We start from the raw sequence: 22,581 nt of genomic DNA on the forward strand, positions 1-22,581 counted from the left end.
GGAATTCAAGATGCAGCAACCTTCTTAACCTGAAGATATTTAGACATCAAAACTACCCACTTATGGCAGTGGAGTCACATTTGAGAGTACACCACATCCAGTATGACTAAACAGTTCTTCTCAGAACCAAGGCCATCCAACCCTTGGATTATCACTGCCCTCCTCACAAAAATAAAATTATCTCTTTTACATATTATTACTGAAGGGTTAAAATAATGCATACTCCAGCAGACGCGAAGATGCCTAGAATTGTTACTTTTCATACAGGAGGTGAAGCCAGTTGGTTAATTAATTCCATTTTCTGCCTGAGAAATGCAGTTGCTGCAGAACATAATTATGAAAAATGTACAACATTTTAATGTGTGGGCATGAATATATTAAGGGTATTAAAGCCTGTCACGCTTATTTTGATGAGATGGTGATCTCAGAGGGCTCTTTTCTTTTTGACAAAGAGGTTTCCCCCACCATCACCCACTTTTTAAACAAAGGCATACACAACATGATGCTACTGAGTAGTTTTAAGAAAGCTTAATTTGTAACATGACACATCTGCAAGGCCTTTAGGGCTCAGTCATTTAGACTGTTACAAGAATAATAACATACATAGGTGGATAATTAGTCTTACATTACATCAACAAAGGTAATAATGATTCTAAGTTCCTGTAGTTCAGCAGAAGTTTGGAGATGTTTTTGACTGACGAGTGAATCACTTAAAATACAAGTTGATTTCTAGCCATTACTTTCCAATGAAAGGTATGAATCACCAAGAATAATCAGATTGTTCCAAACTGAGTACGCAGCAGACTTGCAAAATCAATATACTAGTAAGCAGACAAGCAGTAAATTATATATTTTATTATAAACCATGGTAGGAGAGATTGGAAGAAAGATAAAAGAGGCTTGAGTAGCTGAGAGATTATACCAAAAAACAGAGGAAAAGAGAAAAACAGAGGGAATACAAAAACAAACAGGCTGCAAGAGAAATTATTTTTCCTCCAGAAATACATCTGTACTTCTTGGAAAATTCTGTCTTTTACTAGGACAGAAAAAGAACAAGACTCATAATGCTGCATAGACTTGGAATATGCTTTCTTTGATGAAAAAGAGATTTTTTAGTTATATTGATTGAAAATATGTAAGAATTTCTTCCCCTCTCTTCATTACTAGAAGCCATTATGCTAAACTGCATTGCATCATTTTAAGAAAAAATATGCTAAAGAACATTCAGCAGCTACAGTCACAAGAGCACCAACTAATTCCCTTTTCATAGTTGCCTTTCCAAAAATGGAGAAAGAAATATCCAGTTTAAAAGTATTATTTTAAATACTGTGAGTTCAGATTATTCTTGCCATGCCTTTCACAGTTTAGTTTGTTTGGACAAATTATTAAATCTGCAGTCATTTGTAGTAACAAATTACCATCTTTGAGCACAAGATGAAATTGTAACATTGGTGCATTTAAGATGTGCTGCTGTACTATTTTACCTATATCTAGACAGTTTTAATTTCCTAATAATGTTTGCAAAGATAAGGTACTTTCTACCTGTGCTCATTAAAACAGAAGATAAATTTGTGTTTTCTTGATTTTAAAAAGTTTCCTAGAAACATGATTGCATAAAGCAATTACCTTATTATGGTATTGTTTTATTACCCATTTTTGTCTGTTCTAATTTCAACAGGGGACAGCATGATAAGTTAATGTTGTGTTCTCTTGCTTTATTACTTTCATGATCAAGTTGCACTGGGGAGGAATTTAGTTTTATTTCATCTAAAAAAGCTGCTCATATCAGCATGTACATTTCAACTGTTTACACATTCTCTTCTTACCCTTACTTACCTCAAACTTATCAGATTTCTACCTTTCAGATCAATGTAACACATACTTGTGTCAGGATAAAGTTTAGATGGGACTCAAATAGCAAAAGGGAATAAAAAGGTGGCCTGATAACTAGATCAGCATTTACCTCCTACAGAGCCACAAATCATGCCTCCAGAAAGTGGGATATACCAATTACTCTTCTGCTGCTGCTGTCTCAAGGGGAATCACGCTGTAATGGTCCACAAAAGTGTTACAGATTAACAGCAGCATAAACAGTGTTCACTGCATATCACCACAGTTTTAAATAAGCATTCACTTACAGGAACAAGGCACCTTTTTATTCCTGAAGGCCAAGCAGAATATGTGAGGACCTTGGGTGGGCCATGTGTTAAATATACATCTTTATGTTATACAAGAACATACAGAAAATACATAGCCCTGGATCACAGAAGTCATTGAAAGTCTGTGCATTCCCCGGCTCTGCAGCAGGGCAACTCTTTCAACCTGACAAGTGCCAAACTGAACGTAGAGGCTTAGCAAACCAAGGTAAAAATCATTTTATTTCAGCACAGCCCTTCAGCCAAGCCCTAAAATGGCACAAAAGCCTTGAATAACCATGTCTTTGACTTAACAATACTCAGTTCATTATAGCCTCAAGGTTTCTCCATGCCAATGCTCATGCCTGATTCATGATGAAGATAAACCTGGATTGCTAATTTCTCCAAGTTTTGTTTTACTTTTTGTATGTTTGTTTTGTTTTTGGGGGTGGGGGGTTGACAGTTTGCTTCTCCAGGTACCTCTTCAGCTAAAACAAAACAAAAAACCAAAAAAATCCAACAAAAATGAAGAAAGTTTGGATGAGGGGATTGAGTGTACCCTCAGGAAGCTCACAGATGACACCAAGCTGGGTAGGAAATTGATCTCTTGGAGGGTAGGAAGGATTTGCAGAAGAATCTGAACATGCTGAATCCAGCATGGGCAGGGCCAAGGGTGTGACATTCAATACATCAAAAGTGCCCAGTCCTGCACCTGGGTCACAACAACCCCAGGCAGCACTACAGGCATGGGGAAGAATTGCTGGAAAGGGGCCCAGGGGACAAGGACCTGGGGGTGCTGGTTGACAGCCAGCTGAACACAAGCCAGTCTGTGCTCAAGTGGCCAAGAAGGCCGGTGGCATCCTGGCCTGTATCAGCGACAGTGTGGCCAGCAGGACCAGGGCAGTGATTGTCTCCCTGTATTCAGCATTCGTGAGGCTCCACCTCAAACCCTGTGCTCATTTTTGGGCCCTTCACTACAAAAAAGACACTGAGGGGCTGGAGCGTGTCCAGAGAAGGGCAACAGAGATGGTGAAAGATCTAGAAAGCCCTATGAGGAGTAGGTGAGGGAGCTGGGGGTGTTTAGCCTGGAAAAGGCTGAGCAGACAGGACTGACCTATTGCTCTCTCCAGCTGCCTGAAAGGAGAATGCAGCCTGGGAGGAGTCAGGCTCTTCTCCCAGGCAACCACTGACAGGATGAGAGAACACATACCCAGGCTGTGCCAGGGGAGGTTCAAGTTGGACAATAAGAATTTAATCACAGGAAAGGTTAAGCACTGGAAGTTTGCCCGGGGAGGTGCTGGAGTCACCATCCCTGGAGGTGTTCAAAAAACAACCAGACATGGTATTTAGTGCCATGGTCTTGTTGACAACGTGGTGGTCAGTCAAAAGTTGAACCTGATGATCTTAGACATCTTGCCCAACATAGATGATTCCTTGGCTCTGTGATTCAAAGGCGCAAAATGTTAAACAAGACTCAAAATAAAAACAATAATAAAAGATCTAAAATTGTATGACATCAGCACTTTTGTACTTGTCTCAAGTGTGGACTATTGATTACATATATTCTCAACATGGCATATCGGAACAAATGTTTCCAAAAAGTCATGTAGCTTGGACTCAATACAGATGGATCTAAAATAATTATAAATTAATATGCCCATTGCCTCCCTCATAATACTGAATAAACACTGGTGATCTTAGAAAATATACACTATCTAAGTATTAAAAGCATCAGTTTTACAGGAAATTATTATTGAGTATTAAAGACTATGTAGTTGTTTGAAGCAAACAAATATTAGACATCAAAAGTATGGCCTTACAAATAATTTACCAAGTTATTTTTCCTGGTCAGCTTTATGTTTTATGGCTTTGGTCTTCCTGGTGAAGCAAAGACATAAAAATAAATTTATTCTGGCAAACAATTAAGATTTCTTTTGACATGAAATTAAATGTTTGCTTACTTCAGAGTAAGAAAATATGTTGTAGTTAAACCATGCAATGAAATAAAATGCTACTTCATGATGAAAGTTTCATGGGCTTCACTTCAAAAGCATTTATGGAACTTGTTTCAAACTCATTTTTTCCTCCTTAACTATGTTGAAGATGTAACATGAGGGATTAAGTATGAATTGGCATGTATTTTCATACATAGACTATTAAGAAAAAAAAAAACAAAGAAGAAAATATATTTTTTTGAGGAAGAAACCAAACAAACCACCTTTATTTAGAATGTGTGGGCTCAGTTCCAAAAGACATGTTATCTTGGAAAACTTACACAATGCCTTCATCCCTCAGGCTTCTTCAAAATAAGCCTCTCATCTATTTACACCGCAAACTGTTTGGAGCGTAAACCATACACGTCTGAGCTACAATTACCCTTGTAAGTCCATATTTTCTAATACAATATGGTTCTGTGCAGGCTTCCACTGGGGCTTTTATATAGTAGAGTCAGAATTAATAACAACTCTACACTAATCAAATGATAAACTCTCAAAGCTGAAGGGACAGGGAAGAGAAAAGAATCTCAAAAAACTACCTTCAGAATAAACGTATGAATGTAACTCAATTTCCCACAGGCATTTTGGACTGATATTATTAAAACACTTTAAGGACTAGACATTTATTTTCAATTATTTAAAGAAAAAATGTCTAAAGGTCCAGCTTTTTTTTTTTTTTTTTTGAGAGGTATATGGTGGGTCCGACTCTGTACCACAACCAAAATGGGAGCTGCAGAGAGCCATCTCACAGGCCCACAAGTGCTCAGTTTAGTACAAATTAAACATGTAGAAAAAAAACTTTGCCATCCTAAACCTACCTACAGTTCCTGCTAGACTTTATGCTGTAGGAAATAAAATGCTGCAGACCTCCACAACCCAGCACATGCATTCTGCTTCAGGTTTACCCCATCTACAACCTATTCTTGTATCAGAAGTTTTCAAAGCAGCAACATCTGTGTTTGTTTTCTGAAAGCCAGAACACTTCTGCAGTGAAATTTACCATCAGACTTCGCCACTTCATTCCAATATTCCACATCATACACTGATGTCAGAATTATTCTACCAGTGCCCCATCAGATATGCAAATGATATAATTTTGCAGCTACTGAAAAAATAAAGTTCAAAAAGCTTTTCTTTGTTTTCGTTTTACCTCTTCCGAAGCGAACAGAACTAGTCTTGGCAGACCTGAGAGCCCTTTCTCCTTTATCTCAGGGCAAAATTTGTACCTTGCTAAATTCATAGCATACATATTAGAAACAGAGCCACCTGCAAAAAGAGACATACAAATATTGTATTAGCCACAGTATGAGTACCTTTCCTGCATCTGAGTGCTTGACCAATTAAGGGAAAAATAAACCCCACTGGCATCCTAGTGATGCATCCATCAGTTTATTTCCTCCCCTGAAGGCTACATCCATAAAATGAACCCTGGGCTCTGCAGCAGGCGTGGAAGCAGAGCCTGTTTGGATGCTCTTTGGGGACATTTCCTGAGGAATAAGAGCTGTGTCCAAGCAGTCCTTCCAACAGAGAAAACTCAGCCACAGCACCTTCCCCTCTACACTGAAGCAGAGCAGCAAGGCTCAGCTTCAGGCAGCAAGCTCAGCTGCCTGCACCAAGCTCAGAGCTTTGGAGATCTCTTCGGCAACCGTGCCTCAGGGGACCAAGGGAGAAAAAGGTCTTCGAGAAAAAGCAAAAATAAACACAGTGAGTGGGAACTGAAAGATCTGCAAGGTAAGATCTGGACAAGTTTTATTCACTCGGGACAGGTTTTATTCACTTAGATGAACAAACCAAAGCAGTAAGAAAAAACCCTTACATAAAACTAGAACCAAAAAAAAGAACAATTAATTTATCTTCTCTCAGTAGATCACTAAGTTTTAAGCCAGAAATTCTTCTGCACATGTAAGACTTCTTTCAAAAATACACATCAAATTTAATGTGAAAAAAAAAAAAATAGGGATTTTTAGCTTATTTATTTTTCTACTACTCATGTGTAGGCTAGAATCACTGACTTTGTTTCAGTTTGGGAGGGGAAGTTAAAACTCATATACACATTTAATTTCTCTTGTCACACCCAAAATAGACATAAAAGCTTCACACCTAGCCCAATTATTTGTTACCTGAATAATATGTGAAATACCACCATTATGCTTCATTATTTCAGTGCAGTGGGCTGAAACACTGCCTTACAGTGGATTTGAAAAATGTGGTTTATCAAGCAGCTTAAGAAATATCTATTTGGCCTGCCTTATCATAATGTTTAATAAAATAATAAAAATTCAAAGGAGTTAAGATCATATAAACTCTTGCTCTCACAGTTCATAGACAGGATACACAGATCTATGCCCTCAGGCACCATGGATTGGCATCTAGAACATAAATCAGCTCCCTGTCTGTCAGCTAAGTTGACTCCTTCCAATGAGGCTCTTAGTATTGTTAATAAGGTCAGGAAGGGCATCACCTACAAACAATTAATTGACAATTTAATATACAATTAAACAATTCATTTCAAATAATTCCATATAATTATATTTAATGTAGAAGTGTTTTCATTCATTCACTGGTCAGAATTGCTGGATTATTACTAGAAACACATAAAACAAGCCTAGATTAAATAGTTCTGTGTATGCCTACACTTTTGCATGCATTTTCAAATATTCTACATTATTCCAAGGTTCATAGAATTAATGATATTAGGCAGTTTATAATGACTCATCTTGAGGTCTGAACTGTTCCTACCTGGATTAAATATGCCATCCCCTTCTTCCCAGCCTATGAATTCAATCATTTTCTTGATGACTGCTTCCTCCACCAACAGAAACACAGGGGATACTTCATATGTGTATCTAAAGAGAAACAATAGCATGATAATTGGTGTTAAAACTACATAACTCATGGCACAGAGCATTGCTAAAACTAGATAAAGGCTTCTTGCACCTTTCTCTAATCTATCAGCAGCTGACCACCGCCCCCAGTAGGACTCCACACTAAAAACATTATGGATCTGACACAGCAGAGCAATTGCTTAGTTTCTGGCAGCATCTCATTGACACTTCCACTCTCAAAGTAACACACCAGAGTTTTCTATTAATGTAGGTCACATGCTTAAATTTCAGCTTTATATTTGCAGGTAAACAGTAGACAGGTAGCCATTTGCATTCAGCTCTGTGCAGAATGCCTCAAAGGAATTAACAACTAAGTTAAGTCTAATTAATTTAATTTCATGTACTAAGTAAGATAAAAGTCTGGGTTTATTAGCATTGAAAAAAAATCTCTCCTTGTAAATCTCAACTTCAGCCAATCTAAATCAGAGGATTTTCTTTCCCAAAGTCTTGCACAATTCCTGCCTCTTCTGTAACACTGACAACAGAAATCAAAAGCAAGGAAGTAAAAAAAGCCATTATTCCAAAAAGCATACTAATTCATCATCAAGAGGAAAAAGAACCACACTTACACACTGGGGTTCAGTGCTTCTGTAATGAAACGAGCCACTAACGAGTAATAATCTATTCCAGCATACAGCTGATTGAAAAATCTCGGATGATCTGGAAATACAGATGAAAAACAAGTGACAGAATGTACCAGAAAAGGGAATACATCACATTCCCTATCAGCTGAGCTGATCATTGCAAACCACAATTGACTCCATTCTCTCTATATTCTCTGGATTTGATGTCCTTTCCTAAAGTTAGACATTCCTTTGAAAGTAAATTTAATAAGTACTTTCAAACTTCAAAACATGTCTTGAGAAATGCAAGTGGTGTACAGAATAGTTGTGAGTTGTTTACAAGTTTTATAAAGCAAAAAATAAAAGCAATTGACAATTGACTATACATACTGCCTTTAAACAGTGGTTTTGAGAAGCTACAGTCAATGTTCAGCCAAATTTTGCTAAACTGTAGAATACAGGATCCCAAGCAGCTGCGCCTTTTCTCCCACCAGAATTTCAACACAGAGCGAGAGAGTCAGTCTAACAGCTTGGAAAATTCTGCTGCACACTTAAAAGGAATGAGAAGTTAAGAGAATTTATTTACCCTCCTTTAAGCACTGAGATATAACTAATTTTGACAAAATTCTATGTTACTGCTGACTATAAAAACAACTCCACTCAACAGTGGAGTCACCACCTAAATTTTAATCCATAGCACACAGCATTTTTACGTGCAAAACCTGGTAAACAGTATGGCTCCGTTTATACTATAACTGGGGCTTCAATAAATGTCTGTACTCAAAGACTATTTGCACAGCATATTTTTATATACAACATCCTTTCTAAAGTGACATATTATAATCTAAAGGCAATTTGCAAAAGATAAACAGAACATATTCCACTAACTCAGTCATTATATCTGCATATTATTAGTACACTACCCCTGCAGATCACTATCACTACTCTTCTGTGGTTTTCAAAAGCATAAGTTCCCTCTCAAAATTATTTTACAGTTTACTCTGCAGCAACAGTAGCAGGGAATGCAGCCCAGAAATGCACAACAAACTATATCAAATGTCTTTCTTACTTAACAAAATACAGCCTAAGCCGTACATCTGAAATCCTGAGCTACGGATTCACAGTGCTATTTCCTGAACAGATGTTGTTCATCCCTTTTCACCAAGATTGAATTACCCTGCACATGCTGCAGAAAGGTTAGCTATAGAGAATTAATCCTGCAGAGCTGTGGTGTACTGCCTCTGAAACACTGCAGGCTCTCTTCTCATGGTGTCTGGAACAGGAATTACTGCCTATCAGCAAATTAAGAACCTGCAAGACTATTGCTCAAATAGAACAATAATAAATGGAGGGTAATCATCACTAAGAACATGTGAGGGCAATGACAGTGACTCCAAATCTCATCACTCAGACAGCAGGAAATCATAGAAAAAGGTCCTTCTCCTGCCTGTTCTGCTAGACTTATATCATTTGTCTACATGACTTTCCCAAGACTTCAAAATGACAGACTCTATCATTAATGCAAATGGCATTACATTAATTACTTTTTGATTAGTTTGCCATTATTACATATATTAGTCAAACCTGTGGTGACCAGAATTCAGTCTGTTTGCACCCTTGTATAGGCAAGAGGGAAACAAACATTCACACTCCCAGTTCCCTGAAAGGTGACAGAGGTTTGGAAACATTATCCCATCTAAGTTAGCATGTGCTTAAAATCCCATTCCTACTGGTTTTGACGCTGTATTTTATAACATCACGGCAGAGCTGCAGGACCTTCTGATCACATTCTCCGGTGTCCCTCATTTCCAGGTCAAGAATCTGCTTAAGCTTTTCAGGGGCTTGCCATTCACAGACCTAGTGATGGGGAGCAGGGCAGACACCGTCAGTGAACAGCTTAGCCAGGAGCAAGAGGTACAAAGTAATCATTTCCTTCAGCTCTGCTTTCACAAAACTCTCCATGGCAGGGTAGTGTGCCACCAGAAAATATATCCAGTAAGCTGGACCCCATGGGATGTTGGTTTTATCATGTCTCAGGCAATGCTCAACTATAAACTTTAGAGTGGGAAATGCTGAATGGCAGAAAAGAAAGAAGCCTGCAGCTCCAATTCTGTCCTTAGCTAAGGATTTGTAATCACAGCATTTTCAGCTGCTTTTCTGCCAAGGGGTGGGAGCAAGCAGCGCATGCCCAAGGGCAAGCATGGTTTATTTGCAGGACCTCTTCCCATACAGCCTCTTAAGCAGGTTCTGCAGAACCCACAGCAATCTTAAAATGCTGTCCTTTCACAATGGTACCACACCCACTTTCCTCCTCCTCCACCACCAGTCCCTCTGAGGAAAAAACAAGTAACTCAACCCCACTCCAAACATTAAAAACATGCCACTTGTGATCTCAAAGAAAATTACCTTTGCATTCTGAGATTTTTTTTAAATCATTATTTTCTGGCAGATATGTATGTTAATTATGTTATTGGAATATTTTATAATACATTCTTTATTAATTTGTAAGTCTGTATCTTATTTTGAAGCCAAGCACAGACTAGAAGCAATTTTGAGGCTACTAAGAGTACGATAAAATAGAGCTTATAAAAAATTGATTTATTGTTCATTATCTTCACTACAAAGTCTCAACAACTCTTTATGGCTTTACCTTTTCTGTTATGTCATCTGCTTTCTGGACAACTTCTTCCATTATAATCTTACAGGCATCTTCCACAAACTTCTCTCCTGCTTTTGAGTCCATTATTGGACCATTTAGGATGACCCCATCCACCAAAACAGCATTCTTCTTCTGGAGCATCTCCTGTTTGCAAACACCAACTGTAAGAGAAATGACTCATCATTAAAGCAAGGGTAAATAAATAACAAACTAAAAAAATATTCTTTCACTGTTGGAGATTCAGTCAACTTAAGAAAAAACTCACACGGACTTTTTACCCATACAAAAATCGTATATTTTGGTGGAAGAACTTTACTGACCAAAAAAAAAAAAAAAAAAGAAAAGAAAAGAAAACCAACAAACAAACAAACAAACAAAACCCCCAAAACAACCAAAAAAATCCCAAACCACATAACTTCAAACATAGACTGTTATTCTGTAGGCAATAATAGCCTACTTGTGTTGTATCTACTGCTTTCTCTAACATACAAAAGCATGCAAGGGACCTTCCAATCACAGAGGAAAATACAGTTCTGGCTTAGAACATGTTACAGCTGTACAAATAAGAATACAGTGAAAGATAATGGGCATTTTTCTTAACTGAAAATGTTTCCCTCTACAAGCCATCCCTCTGCTTCCACTTTTTCATGAAATAACTTTCAGCTTTGTTTCCTGATTCTTTATACTTCTTCCCACCAGCCAGTCCTCTTGCTCAGAATCTTCTGCATTCTTTGCAGAGTGCTTCATTGACCTACACTCCATGAAAATAAAACATTTCAATGTCACATACCTGTACTTCTTTTGCCCTTATCCCGTTAAGTGCCCTCAGTCACTAATTGCAATCATCTGCTGGGCAGATTATCTTGTTTATTCCTTCTCCAGTGATGATCTCTTTCCCTTCCCTCACCTTCACCCAGGAGACGCACTCTTCTGATGTGCTCCACGAACACATTTTCACTTCCACCTTTGCATTACCCCCGAGAGCTCATCCAAGATGCTTGTAAGACACCAGCCAACAGTGGCAGCTATGTATCACTTTCATGTATTGATTTCTTATGGCAAGACCAGGACTCCAGTTTTCACCGGCATGAGGATGAAGATGAAATTGAGACATTTGGAGATATCGAGGGAATAGATATTTGAAACAGTATCGCGCTGAAAGGAGAAGTGGTAACTACCATAGCCAAATTATCTGGGTTACAGGCAGTATCTGTTCACCGATCCTGCTTTAGAAAAGCTGAGGTCTATGGAGCCAGGCAGCACTGCCACCATGGGTTGTCTTCATTTATAAAGAGGATTGGGCAAGGCTGGGGTGTACGGAGAAAGTTCTGTGCCCAAAACAACTTTATCATATTGCTTTACTTTTTGCTCCACTTACAAAGTAGAGAAGACAGGTGGGTCTTTCACAGGTCTAAACAACTGCATTTTGCAGAGGGCTGCCAGGCACTGCAGTCTGACACATTCATCATGCTTATCATAATTACAGCTCCTCATGCACAGGAGGATACAGAAGAACAACAATGCTGCTTAGAAATGTGCATCACTTCAAGGTCCATTGATTGAAAGAAACCCTGCTAATCCCATGAACTTTTATTTTCTGGTGACTCAGAGAAGTTATTCAGTTCACTTTGACTTATCAGGAGAGATATGACAAACAAGATAAAATTCTAACATGAGATGGGACCTCATACCTCTCATAATCTGCCAACAAAAATAACACAACCCCTCCCCCTTTTCTGAAATTACTTCTATTTTTAATCCAAATGAGCAGCATACTAAATTTTTCTGAACACAGAAGCCTTCAGCCCATTGTTATAGGAAAGGCATAAATGTTCCTACTGGACAGATGGAGAACAAGCAGGCAAACAGTATTAAATCTTCAACAGGCAAAGAGGTAAAATCACAGACATCAAAAATGTCAATTCTCATTAAGCTTTCCAGCACACCACAGCAGAGTCTCTGTAAAGAAACTGCAGCTTTGAAAAAGCTTTGAAAAAGTCTTAGATGTTTATGTCTGGAAACACAAGCTAGTAGGTCAACTTTATAAGATTTAAAACCCTGGGTATTACCAGGAAATGGAAGGCATCAGGGTTTTGGGCAAAGAGAACAGAGACTAATTTTGTGTTGAGACTGACTTAGTTATTTGATGCATAAATAGCTGCCATAAGTACTATTCAGAGTTTAACATAAATACAAAAAAGGATTTCAACCTTAACATCACCTGGAGAGTCTATGATCTCTATGTATGCCAAAGGTGTCTTGTTTCTATGAAAAATAGGACAGGATCTAAAAAAAAAAAACAACTTTGTGGGAGATTAATATCTATTGCAGAGCACAGGTATTGATACTTCCTTTGGTTGCAAGCAGAATAGATGGCAGAGCAAGAGAACTCACTAATTACTTTTTTCTTTGTTTGGGGTATTTTTGTTGTTATTTTTTGGTGGATTGGTTTGGGTTTGTGTTCTTTTTTTGTTTTGTTTTGTTTTTTTTTTTGTTTTTTTTTTGTTTTCCTTCAAACTCTCTGCTAGAGGCAGAGTCATGAAAAAGGTTTCTATTGGTAACACCCTTAGCCCTATTCCTGTCATTTTTGCACGGAGATAAGATACTAGTATTTCCATGACTTTACAATGATCTTTTTTACAGAAATTCTGCAACAGCAGAACTTTACATTACTTTTTCTACCAGGTCTTTAGGGAACTGAGTCATAGGTCTGACAGCTTCCTGTTTGAAGCGGGTTTGTTCACCTCTACACACAGTTTTGCAGTCTCCCTAGGATGCTTTGTGGATCCTGAGGAAGAAGATTTGATCTGGAAAATGGGTGATGGTCTACCCCTAATCCTCACATCTGTTTCAGAACTTGAGCACAGCCTATGAAAGAAAGGTAAAGCAGAGAGGTTAAAAGGAAGAGATGGAAGGCAGACTTCATTTCAACAGCATTTCACCTGTGTAAAGCTCCAGCAAAGAGTTTGTAACTCTGTTCATATTTTATTCATGGAATAATACTCCTTGCAATTATTTACCAGTTCCTCAATAATATTTTTGGTTATCACTTTTAATTTCAATCTGAATTTGTTGCAAATTCTGCCCTGGAATATACCACAAGATCATTACCTGAAATTAGCAGAAACAATTACTTCACAATCAGGTGTTAAATCAAGCCCCAAGCACAAATATTTTTCTGAGACAGTCTTCAAGTTTCAGAAACCACTGCTGGATACACTCTTCTCATCCCTCATGATCTTTCTGCAATTGATGATACTTTATCTTCTACTTGTAATTGTCTGACTTCTGGGGTTCTTATGAGAGGACCAAACTCTTCCCTATCTATATTCCCTAATTTATGTGTGTCCTCTGGGCAGCAGGTAAACTCTGAAGAGGAAAACTAAGTAGATGATACACATCTGAAATTCCATAGTAATTTTTCTTTTTATTACATTTTTCAAAGAAGGCCAATAATCAATTTATTATCCTTTAGGTAGATGAATCTCCAGAAAGATTCCAGGTTCAATTTCTATATCACAATGAAATAGATGCCTTTAACACATTCTCAGAGCTCAGCATCCAAGTTAAGAAATGCATACTATGCTGATGATACATATTGTGTCTTATAAAAAAAAATATTATTCATCAAATGCTCACATTATTCTCCAGAAATTTTGGGCCTTTTATATATCTATCTCAGATTCATCTGACTGCACTAAAGGAACATCCCTTTATTTGAAATGGGAAAGCTCACTTCATAGAAAGCATCTTGCCACATACACTTCTTTTTTCTTCTGTTTTCAAATATGATAGGGAAACCATTAAGAGATGTGACTGTAATAAATATGTTCTTTCCTATTTGAGAATACAGAAACATACTCTGAAGCAGACACAGAAAACAGACTTCCAGAAAATACATCAAATACAATTTCAGCCAAACAGCTCCAGGCTTGAAACAGAAATAAAAATTTAGCAAATGGAAGTGCTTTAACACAGAGATTAAGAATTACTGACTGTTTAAGATATTTTTCTGCAAAAGAGAAGACTCAATTCTGCTCCAGTTGAAGGCAATTGGGCATTCAGCCACTGGCTTCAGCAGCAGCAAAATCAAGCACATAATTCTCATATTTCATTCTGAAAGAAATATTCTATTACAGAAGCCTAAGTATTTCCAACCAGCATTTCATTTTTATGATCAATATTATTTTCCCAGCAGCAAACATAAATTAATTGGACTTGGAATAATGTACAGAAAAAAAATAAACATTTTTTCAGATGTTTCTATATCTTTATATAAATACTACATATATTTTAAAAGCTTCATCTGTTTCCATACTTGACTGCTAAATCCTTGCACTAAAAAAAGAAACTGAAGCATTGTATTTGGCCCATTCTAACAATATTTGGGAGAGTAGCATGAAATGATCAAAAAGATTTACTGCTTCCAAGGCAAATGAGGAAATAGAAGAGGGTTCTTGTGAAAGAGTAGCTTGTGCTTGAATGCCAGAGCCAAATCCTGGTCAGTTTATACTGTATTAGCTCCACTGACTATTCAAGGGATTGCAAAAAGCTGGCTTCGACCAAAGGCCTATTTCTACTTTGCAACAAATGCAGCAGTAATTTCCAGCACTAATCAGAAAAAAAAAATTAAATTTCTCATTCTGTATGATCTAGTCATAGGTCTTTTTTTAGTGTGTCCAGCAAAGGAAAATAAGTGCCTTCAGCGTCAAGACTCCACTCCACCATGTTTAATGAATTACTGTGGTGCCATATCATGTATCAAAGCATTAAAACACATACTTGTCCCACACTCTGCAGCTATTTGAGTCCCTTGGTATAAACAATCTTTAAAGCCACTTCTGTTTCTTTAATCACTGCTTTCTGTACATATGAATAAACTAAGGCCACTCCAGTCCTAGAGCAAAAATATATTGTTTCTTCATAAACTGATTTCCCTGGTCTGTCACCAAGTAAAAAACTCAGTTTTCTTAAAATCCAGTATAAAATTACTTGTTGTCCTGGAAAAGCTATCCATATGAAAAAAGGAGTTGGCATCTGTATGGTAGGGCTTATGCAGTTTCTCCTATATTACATATTCTTGTTTTGCAGATTTACGGACCAGGCCTGTGGAGAGAGAACAAGCTGGATGCTTCTCCTCAGAAGGTCTGCAACAGCCACCCCCACACAGGAATCCTCTGACTGTGAAAAGGCAAATGTGACCTTTATAGAGAAGGACCCAAGGAAAACAAAAGTGCTTGTGTCTGGGCTCCAAAACCTCTGAATAGACTCATTGAGCTCACTGCTAGCACCAAACAGTAACAGCACTACAAATGGGTCCTATTCTCCGTCCCACACCTGAATTTCCCTTTCCTAAAGGAAAGGTTGGGAGAATAAAATGAGCAGAGAAGACCCAGAGATGAATATCTGACAGGGAATGCAAGGACTGTGCTAGGACAGAGGTCCTGCTTTCAGAAGTATTTACTGAGTTCTGAGGAGGGACTCTTTCTAGTTGATGCTCACATGTCATGGATTTGGGCAGGAAATCCTGGGCAGGATTTGCATTTAAAAAAAAAAAAAAGCAAGTAAAAGTTAAAATATAAGATTCAGACACTTTTTTTGCAGCCAGTCCTCAGGAACTGATGTCAATTTTTCATAACAACTCTGCAATGCCCTAACCAATAAGTGCGGGAATGATTTGTGCTGTAACATTTCCCATTAGGCAGAAAGGCTGTGGAGAATCAGAATTCACCTTGCTGCAAAACTGAGAAATGGCAAATGCCAACTATGAAATGGAAATCCCAACTCCCTGACCCCAGTGAGATTCTTTCTCAGATGTTCTAACACTTAACATCTGCTAACAGTGTAGGATGTATCTGAGAAACAAAACTCTTTTCATTTTAATTAAAAGTTGTGTGTTGATGATGAACATCTGATGAATTCCTTTTTCAGTGGAAAAATGACTGAATCCGCAACATTCAATCAAACCACTGTTTATGTATAGAAAAGTTAACTTTAGAAGGCTGAGTTCAAACAGAAATGATGAATACAGGTGTGACCCACATAGAACATGCAGAATCCCTGAGACTTTTATGGTCCAGTGGAAAAAAAAAAAAAGATTACATGAAACCACAAATAGTTTTTTTATCCAAATGGAAGTTCTGTAGCTTGTTTTAAAAGGGTTCCTGACAGCCTGCAATTTCATGCAAGAACTGTATTTTTAATCATAATATAAAATCAACTTTTAGCTCCAGTCTTTCAAAAATCAACTAAGAAGGCAGTACTTTACTAAAACTCAGTTTTAAGGGATTCAGTGCAAGAAAAAGCGTAGAAATAGATGAAAACTCTAAATTTCATTTTAGGAAGTTTTACCTGCTCATTCAATTACAGTCAAAACAAGTCTTTTCCTCTCACTTTTTCATACCATAAACACTTCCATATTTTCTGCTTCCCACAAAGGATTTCCGATTGCTGTTCAATAACTCATGTCCACAGCATAACTCTGAGATATGCTCTTATTTACTAAAATGAGGAAGCTAGTGCATGGCTAAACAGGATGCAACTTTCCAGACCACTAGGCTACCTGAACTAGTTCCTACATAGATATTCATAATTTATTAGCCTATCAGTTCAATGTAAAAGTAGTTTAAAGTAGCTCAATGCACTTTCAAGGAGCAAGTTGCCTTGCCCAGGCTATTATAACACTGCTGGTTGCATCAGCAGAGATCGGTCACACAGATGAGGGACACAGGAGGCTCTGTACACACCATTTCAAGTTGTGCCTGCTGTGGGTTTGCTATCTCATTTTGGGAAAACACTCCTGGGAGGCCAGGCTGCTGCATGGCACTGACAGATGCCAGAAGACTCACGTAGTCCTTTTGTAGAGCATTAGTCTGGATGGTTCCTGGTGGAAGCACAGATCTGATCCTATTGTGCATGCTAGGGCTCAGCAATGGCAAGCTGAAAGAGACCCAAAAAGAGCCACCACACTGCCTGTAGTTTGACTGCACCCAGGTCTTCCATTTCTCCTCTATCAGAGGCAGAAAATGGACACCTTATTTTTTTGGGGGTTTGTTTGGACCATGCCAAAACTTAAATCAGTCATTTGACCTCAGCATTAGCACTGCAACCAAATACAGGTACACAGAGCATTTGTCACTTGCTCTTTCCCCTTCAGGCTGGTGCCAGAGCTTTTTAACATGATATATTGGTCCCAAAGAGGGCTCACTAATCCCTGAACAATGGAGTAGGGCTGCTTGCAGAAGTTTAGTTTAAGCAGCTCAATGAGACCCTGCAAGCTGTCTTGCAGCGTAACCAGCAGAGGGATGCCAAGCCACTTAAAGACAAGCTTTTGTGTAGAAACCCTGACCTTTGCAAATGGACAAGGTCATATTTATAAGGCTTTTCAGCATACATAAGATGAGATGTGACAAAAGGCAGAGATACCTAAGCTTTAGAGACACAAGCGTTTCCAAGTTACCTAGATTTAACCCAACTACCTCGTAGAGTCATGGCTACTTAGCTGACAAAAGATAAAAGATGGTCACTAAGAACCACCTTTCTCACAACATTCATGGGACTGAAAAGCTGCTGGTCCAGTGACTTTTACTTTGAAAGACAATTCTATTTGCTGATACTTGACAAGTTTTTCATTATAAAAATAAAGATCACATACACTCAAGAAATAGTAGCAGATGGACATACATACATCTGAATCAGGTCAAAGACACCTTTTATTACCCTTATAAAAGGCCTGACAATAATTATCCACAGAAACAACCACTACTGACATGCTACAAGGCAACAAAAATTTGCCTTTTCAATTTATTATTCCCTCATTGCACATGCATAAATGCCAGTAATGCTAAAATAAAATTAGTTGTGTGCACAGATGGGAGAACAAAAGAGGGGAAGTGGCCCACAATTAGCCATGTCCTGATGAGTATCCTGGACTTCTCAGTTCTTTACCAATAATTACCTCCTACAACCTCTGTAGTTTGTGACACAAGACAAAGCAAAAAAGGCCATAAGAAATCTAACTTCTGATTTCTGCAAAGTTGGAAGAGGCAGTTTTCATAAACGTCCAGGATGAGCATAAAAAACTTTCTCAGATGCGACCACAGTGCAGGAGGAAGTCAGAAATACAGACATGTACTTCAATGTGTCCATGTTTTCTGTCTTGGATACATAGTAAATGCTTATGCAAATATAAATGATCTTTAAAGAAGCAGGCAGCTTAAAATAGTCAAGAGCAGGGAAATTAAGACAAACTAAGTCTAAACTACTTAATAGGCAATAATAGCTGAATCAGTATGCAACAAGATCTCATAATGCATTAAAAAAGTGACAATTCTTGGTTGTATAAGTGACAGTTTAAAGGATGCCTTAATCAAGAAAGAAAAGTTACTTATTGAACTTCTCAAATGTCAAATTAAGCTTCTTCACTAAATGTTCATTAACTGCCAAGGAAATTCTTATTAATTTTAAAGCACCATGAATGCACTCACACAGAATGGCTTTATTTGATGCATGCTTCATTTCTTGCAAAATTATGTCTCCCTTCCTTTGATGAAGTGATATTAGAAAAGATCCAAGTACCTCTTTCATCAGATCAGATTTTAAGACACAGGAGAGATCCTGTCCCCCTGCTCTGACTTAAATACTAACCTGAGTGTCACATTACCAGTACCTTAAAGTCTCCTTAACTCCCAGGGTGTTTTACCACGCTTCACATTACAGCTTCTTGAGATAGCAGCATGGCAACACCTTACACAAAGTGTTTGCCAGCTCATCTCCCCAGTCTGCTGGTGGCATAAAACCACCTAACTCCCCATTCATACCAAACACACACTGAGCCACCAGCAATTCAGAAGTTTAAAGGCAGCATATGGCACAAATGCTGGCTGCTCCCTTCCCCTTGTGACTGCCAGCTCTGACTCTGTTGATGAGCTAGTAGTCTGCTTGAAACTCTGCTTGTCATACTCAAGCCCCACAAGAAAACAGCTCACCTATTTTTTTATCCAAATACAGAATTTGCCAAGCTTTCTCCATGCCAAATCAACCTTGGAAAACTACCCTGACGTCAAATGACTGAAGTATATATGCAGTGAAGACCCCTTTCTGCAGATAGGAGTAGGAATTCACAATTTAGCCCCTTCTCATTAATGGGATTTTGCTGTCTTTTGTGTGAATGAAAGCATAGCCAAAAAAAAATTCCTCTTACTCATCCATGCACAATCATTAAGGTTTCCCTTGTGGACAGTGGTGATGTCTGAGAGAAATTAGGCTCAACTATCAATCAGCAAGATGAAATTCAAATGGTCACTTTCAGATACATTGAGCGGGTTTAAGAAAGAAAAGGAAAAAAACACAAACAACAAGGAAAAGAACCCAGAGTGTCACCCCTCAGAGTGCTCCCACTGTGCTCACCACAGCAGCTTCTGCAAGTGTTAATTCTCTGCACATTCAAGTCTCCAGTCCACTTTGCCAGCTGTACAAACACAATGCTAGTGTTGCAATAGGCAGGTGCCTTCAGCCTCTCTCCCAGATGCTTTCCAATAGCACTTTAAAAAGTAATATTTAAAAATATTGGTACTGAAAGGAGAACTGCACTGATCAGCCCAGAAAGTCTAGTTTTAACAATGGACTCACATTTGCTTATGAAAAAAAATCAGCAGGCAGCAAAGTTTTACAACCTCAAGAACGACAGAGAAGGCTACAATGTAGCCTAACCTCATTCACCTGGCAGAAAAAATAGCAAATCACCAAAGACAAAGGGGAGGTCTGTGAGAGTAAAGGATTCCTCATGAGGGAAAGTGCAAAGAAATAACAGATGTTACTCATGAATAAGGTAGAGAGACTGGAAAACATGAAGCAACAAAGGTGGAGATCACATTACCATGAGACACATTCTGCCTTACCAGCACAAGCCAATGATTTTGGAAGGAAATTAGGACTTTTGGTAGCATACAATAGGCAGAATTTGAACAAGAACACTACCACCCAGCTAAACCGCCAGGATCTCAGTCTTAGTGATTGCTGGCAGCATATCTTTGGGGTTGTTTTGGCAGAGGATATAAATATAAGCTGCATCTGAAGCAAATTACTTTGAGAGCTGCTGTTATTCATACAGTACAGCCCCTGCTACTCACATAGTACAGCTGTCCTTACAGTACAGCCTGAAACTACTACAGACACCAGAACATATTTACTACATACCAAAACTGTCATGTAACTTTAAAATGTTCCTTCATTTTACATCAAATAAAGAAAAAAAAAATAGATCAATTGTTTTTAAAATACTATGTTTATGCAGTTTTCTTTCAAATATATTATTTTCTTCAGAGGCTTTTTAAACAATATTGTGTTAATAATTTGGATCACCCATGAATGGAAGAAGAGACTGTTTCATCCATATTTAGGATAAAATATAAAAGAAATTTATTAGGTCCCAAGTCTTTTTTAACAGTTTTCATAAGAAAGTCACAACTTGAGATAAGTTAAGAAATTCTTATCAAGAATATTGATCTTGTGGAAGAGAGCCATCTGCAAACACTTTTACTATTTTCTGACTTAGCAATCAGCTTCCATTCACAACATCGAGGACTTCCTCCTTTCTTAACCTTGCAAATTTAATCTCTGCATTTCCTAAGCTCCTCCGGCAGTGTCATTATTGTATTAGCCATAGTTCATCCACATAGCATTGTAATGTCTAATACTGCTATGCAAATTTTAGTACCATCCCAACTTTTATAAATATATGGTCAATGTTCACTTTTCATTAATGATGCAAGGCCTTCCTCTTCATGCAGGCAAATAACTTGATAACACCTTTATAAAACAGCATTAACTTCTCCCTTACTGAGACCTTTTGTTCCAAAGCAAATCCCTATATTGCTATATTTCACTACGTTATTCTGGCGCCTGATGAAAAAAACCTAAAAATTTAAATTAAAGGCACCGTTCTTTAAAGATCAATTATTTCAACAAAACAAACCACTGCTCGGCAATGGTTTTATGTTGCAAAGTCTGTACGTTATTAAGCCACCCTGGCTACGCTACTGCTGCGCTGTAACAAAAGGAAGTTACAGGTGGATCCCCAGCAGGCAGCCCCACACCTGCGCTGCGAACCGACCCCGCCCCGAGGCCCCTCTCCTCCCTAACCGAGGCTGGGGCTACCCGTGATGGGGAGGCTGCAGGAGCCCCCGCATGAGGAGGAGATAGTTAAGCGCCCCGAGCGGCGCAGAGAGCTCCCCGCTCCCCTCCTCCCAGCCGCTCCCGAGCCCCGCAGCCCGCAGCCCGGCCGGAGCGGGGCGGCAGGAGGGACGGGGCGGCGGTGTCCCCGCGTTTACCCTGCATCCCGGCGTCGCGCTGGCAGCGGAGAGCAGCGGGGCCGCTGCCGCAGCCGCTATAAATACCCTCGGCACCGCTATAAATACCCTCGGCACCGCTATTAAATACCCTCGGCTCCGCCGGGCGCCCCTCCCGCGGGGCAGGGCGAGCCGGCACGGCCGGGACGGGCGCGGCTGCCAGCCAGGGCTGCCCTACAGCGTGATGCCCGGGGCTGCCTTCGTTGCCAAGTCCAGGGGTTGTGGCAGTCGCTGCTGGTGACAGCGGGCTTGCTCCGCCGCCTCTAAAGCCGGAGCCGGTGCCTCAAAGCCCCGCCGGGGCTGCGTGTTCCCCGGCAGGCGGGCAGCCCCGAGCAGGGCTCGTCCAGCCCACTGCCGGCAGCCCGGCCGGGCACCGCCGCCCACCCGCCAGGGGAATTGTCCCACCATCACAGAAGATTCTGAGTTGGAAGGGATCCACAAGGATCATCAAGTCCAGCTCTTACCGCTGCACAGGACGTTCCCAAGAGCCACGCCCTGTGCCCAGGAGCACTGTCCAAATGCTTCTTGACCTCTGTCAGGCTGGTGCTGTGACCACTCCCCTGGGGAGCCTGTTCCTATGCCCGACCACCCTCTGGGTGAAGAACCTTTATCTAATATCCAACCTAAGCCTCTCCTAACTTTACTTCAGGCCGTTCCCTCGGGTTCTGTTGCTGGCCACCACAGAGGAGAGATCGGTGCCTTCCCCTCTGCTTCCCCCCACAAGTAAGCTGCAGGTTGTAGTGAGGTCTCCTCTCACTCTTCTCCAAACTCAACAGACCAAGTTTTAAAAGATCTGGATGAGTTGTGGCAGACATCCCTGTTCCAGTTCATTCCAGGACACCTGCCCCGTACAGTATAGCATAGGCCTTCTTAATCCTCATCCCTTTATTTCCTCCTAATTACTACCTCTTAAAAGAAATTTCCTTCTAATTACTACCTTTTAAAAGAAAAAGGTAAACAAGCTTTGTTTTTGAGCACTGTTGTAGCAGGAAGG

At 39.4% G+C, this 22,581-nt stretch overlaps 1 protein-coding gene across 4 annotated transcripts in view; it reads right to left on the reverse strand.

The window, feature by feature from the left end:
* The window catches only part of GADL1 (glutamate decarboxylase like 1), an 81,979-nt gene extending 60,056 nt beyond the window's left edge, over nucleotides 1-21,923 (reverse strand). The window contains exons 1-6 of one of the 4 annotated variants that reach the window (XM_072925751.1): nucleotides 21,570-21,923; nucleotides 10,231-10,383; nucleotides 9,311-9,437; nucleotides 7,587-7,677; nucleotides 6,872-6,978; nucleotides 5,283-5,398 (exon numbers count right to left, since the gene is read on the reverse strand). In XM_072925751.1, the coding sequence (XP_072781852.1) occupies nucleotides 5,283-5,398; nucleotides 6,872-6,978; nucleotides 7,587-7,677; nucleotides 9,311-9,437; nucleotides 10,231-10,380 (591 nt within the window). In that variant the 5' untranslated portion in view covers nucleotides 10,381-10,383; nucleotides 21,570-21,923. Of the gene's footprint in view, nucleotides 1-5,282; nucleotides 5,399-6,871; nucleotides 6,979-7,586; nucleotides 7,678-9,310; nucleotides 9,438-10,230; nucleotides 10,401-21,569 lie in introns of those variants that run through there. The other 3 variants (XM_030265006.4, XM_072925752.1, XM_072925753.1) reach the window with 3 other exon arrangements.
* Between the last annotated feature and the right edge of the window lie 658 nt (nucleotides 21,924-22,581).

This window comes from Taeniopygia guttata, chromosome 2, assembly GCF_048771995.1.
Source record: "Taeniopygia guttata chromosome 2, bTaeGut7.mat, whole genome shotgun sequence".
NCBI classification, from domain to species: domain Eukaryota; kingdom Metazoa; phylum Chordata; class Aves; order Passeriformes; family Estrildidae; genus Taeniopygia; species Taeniopygia guttata.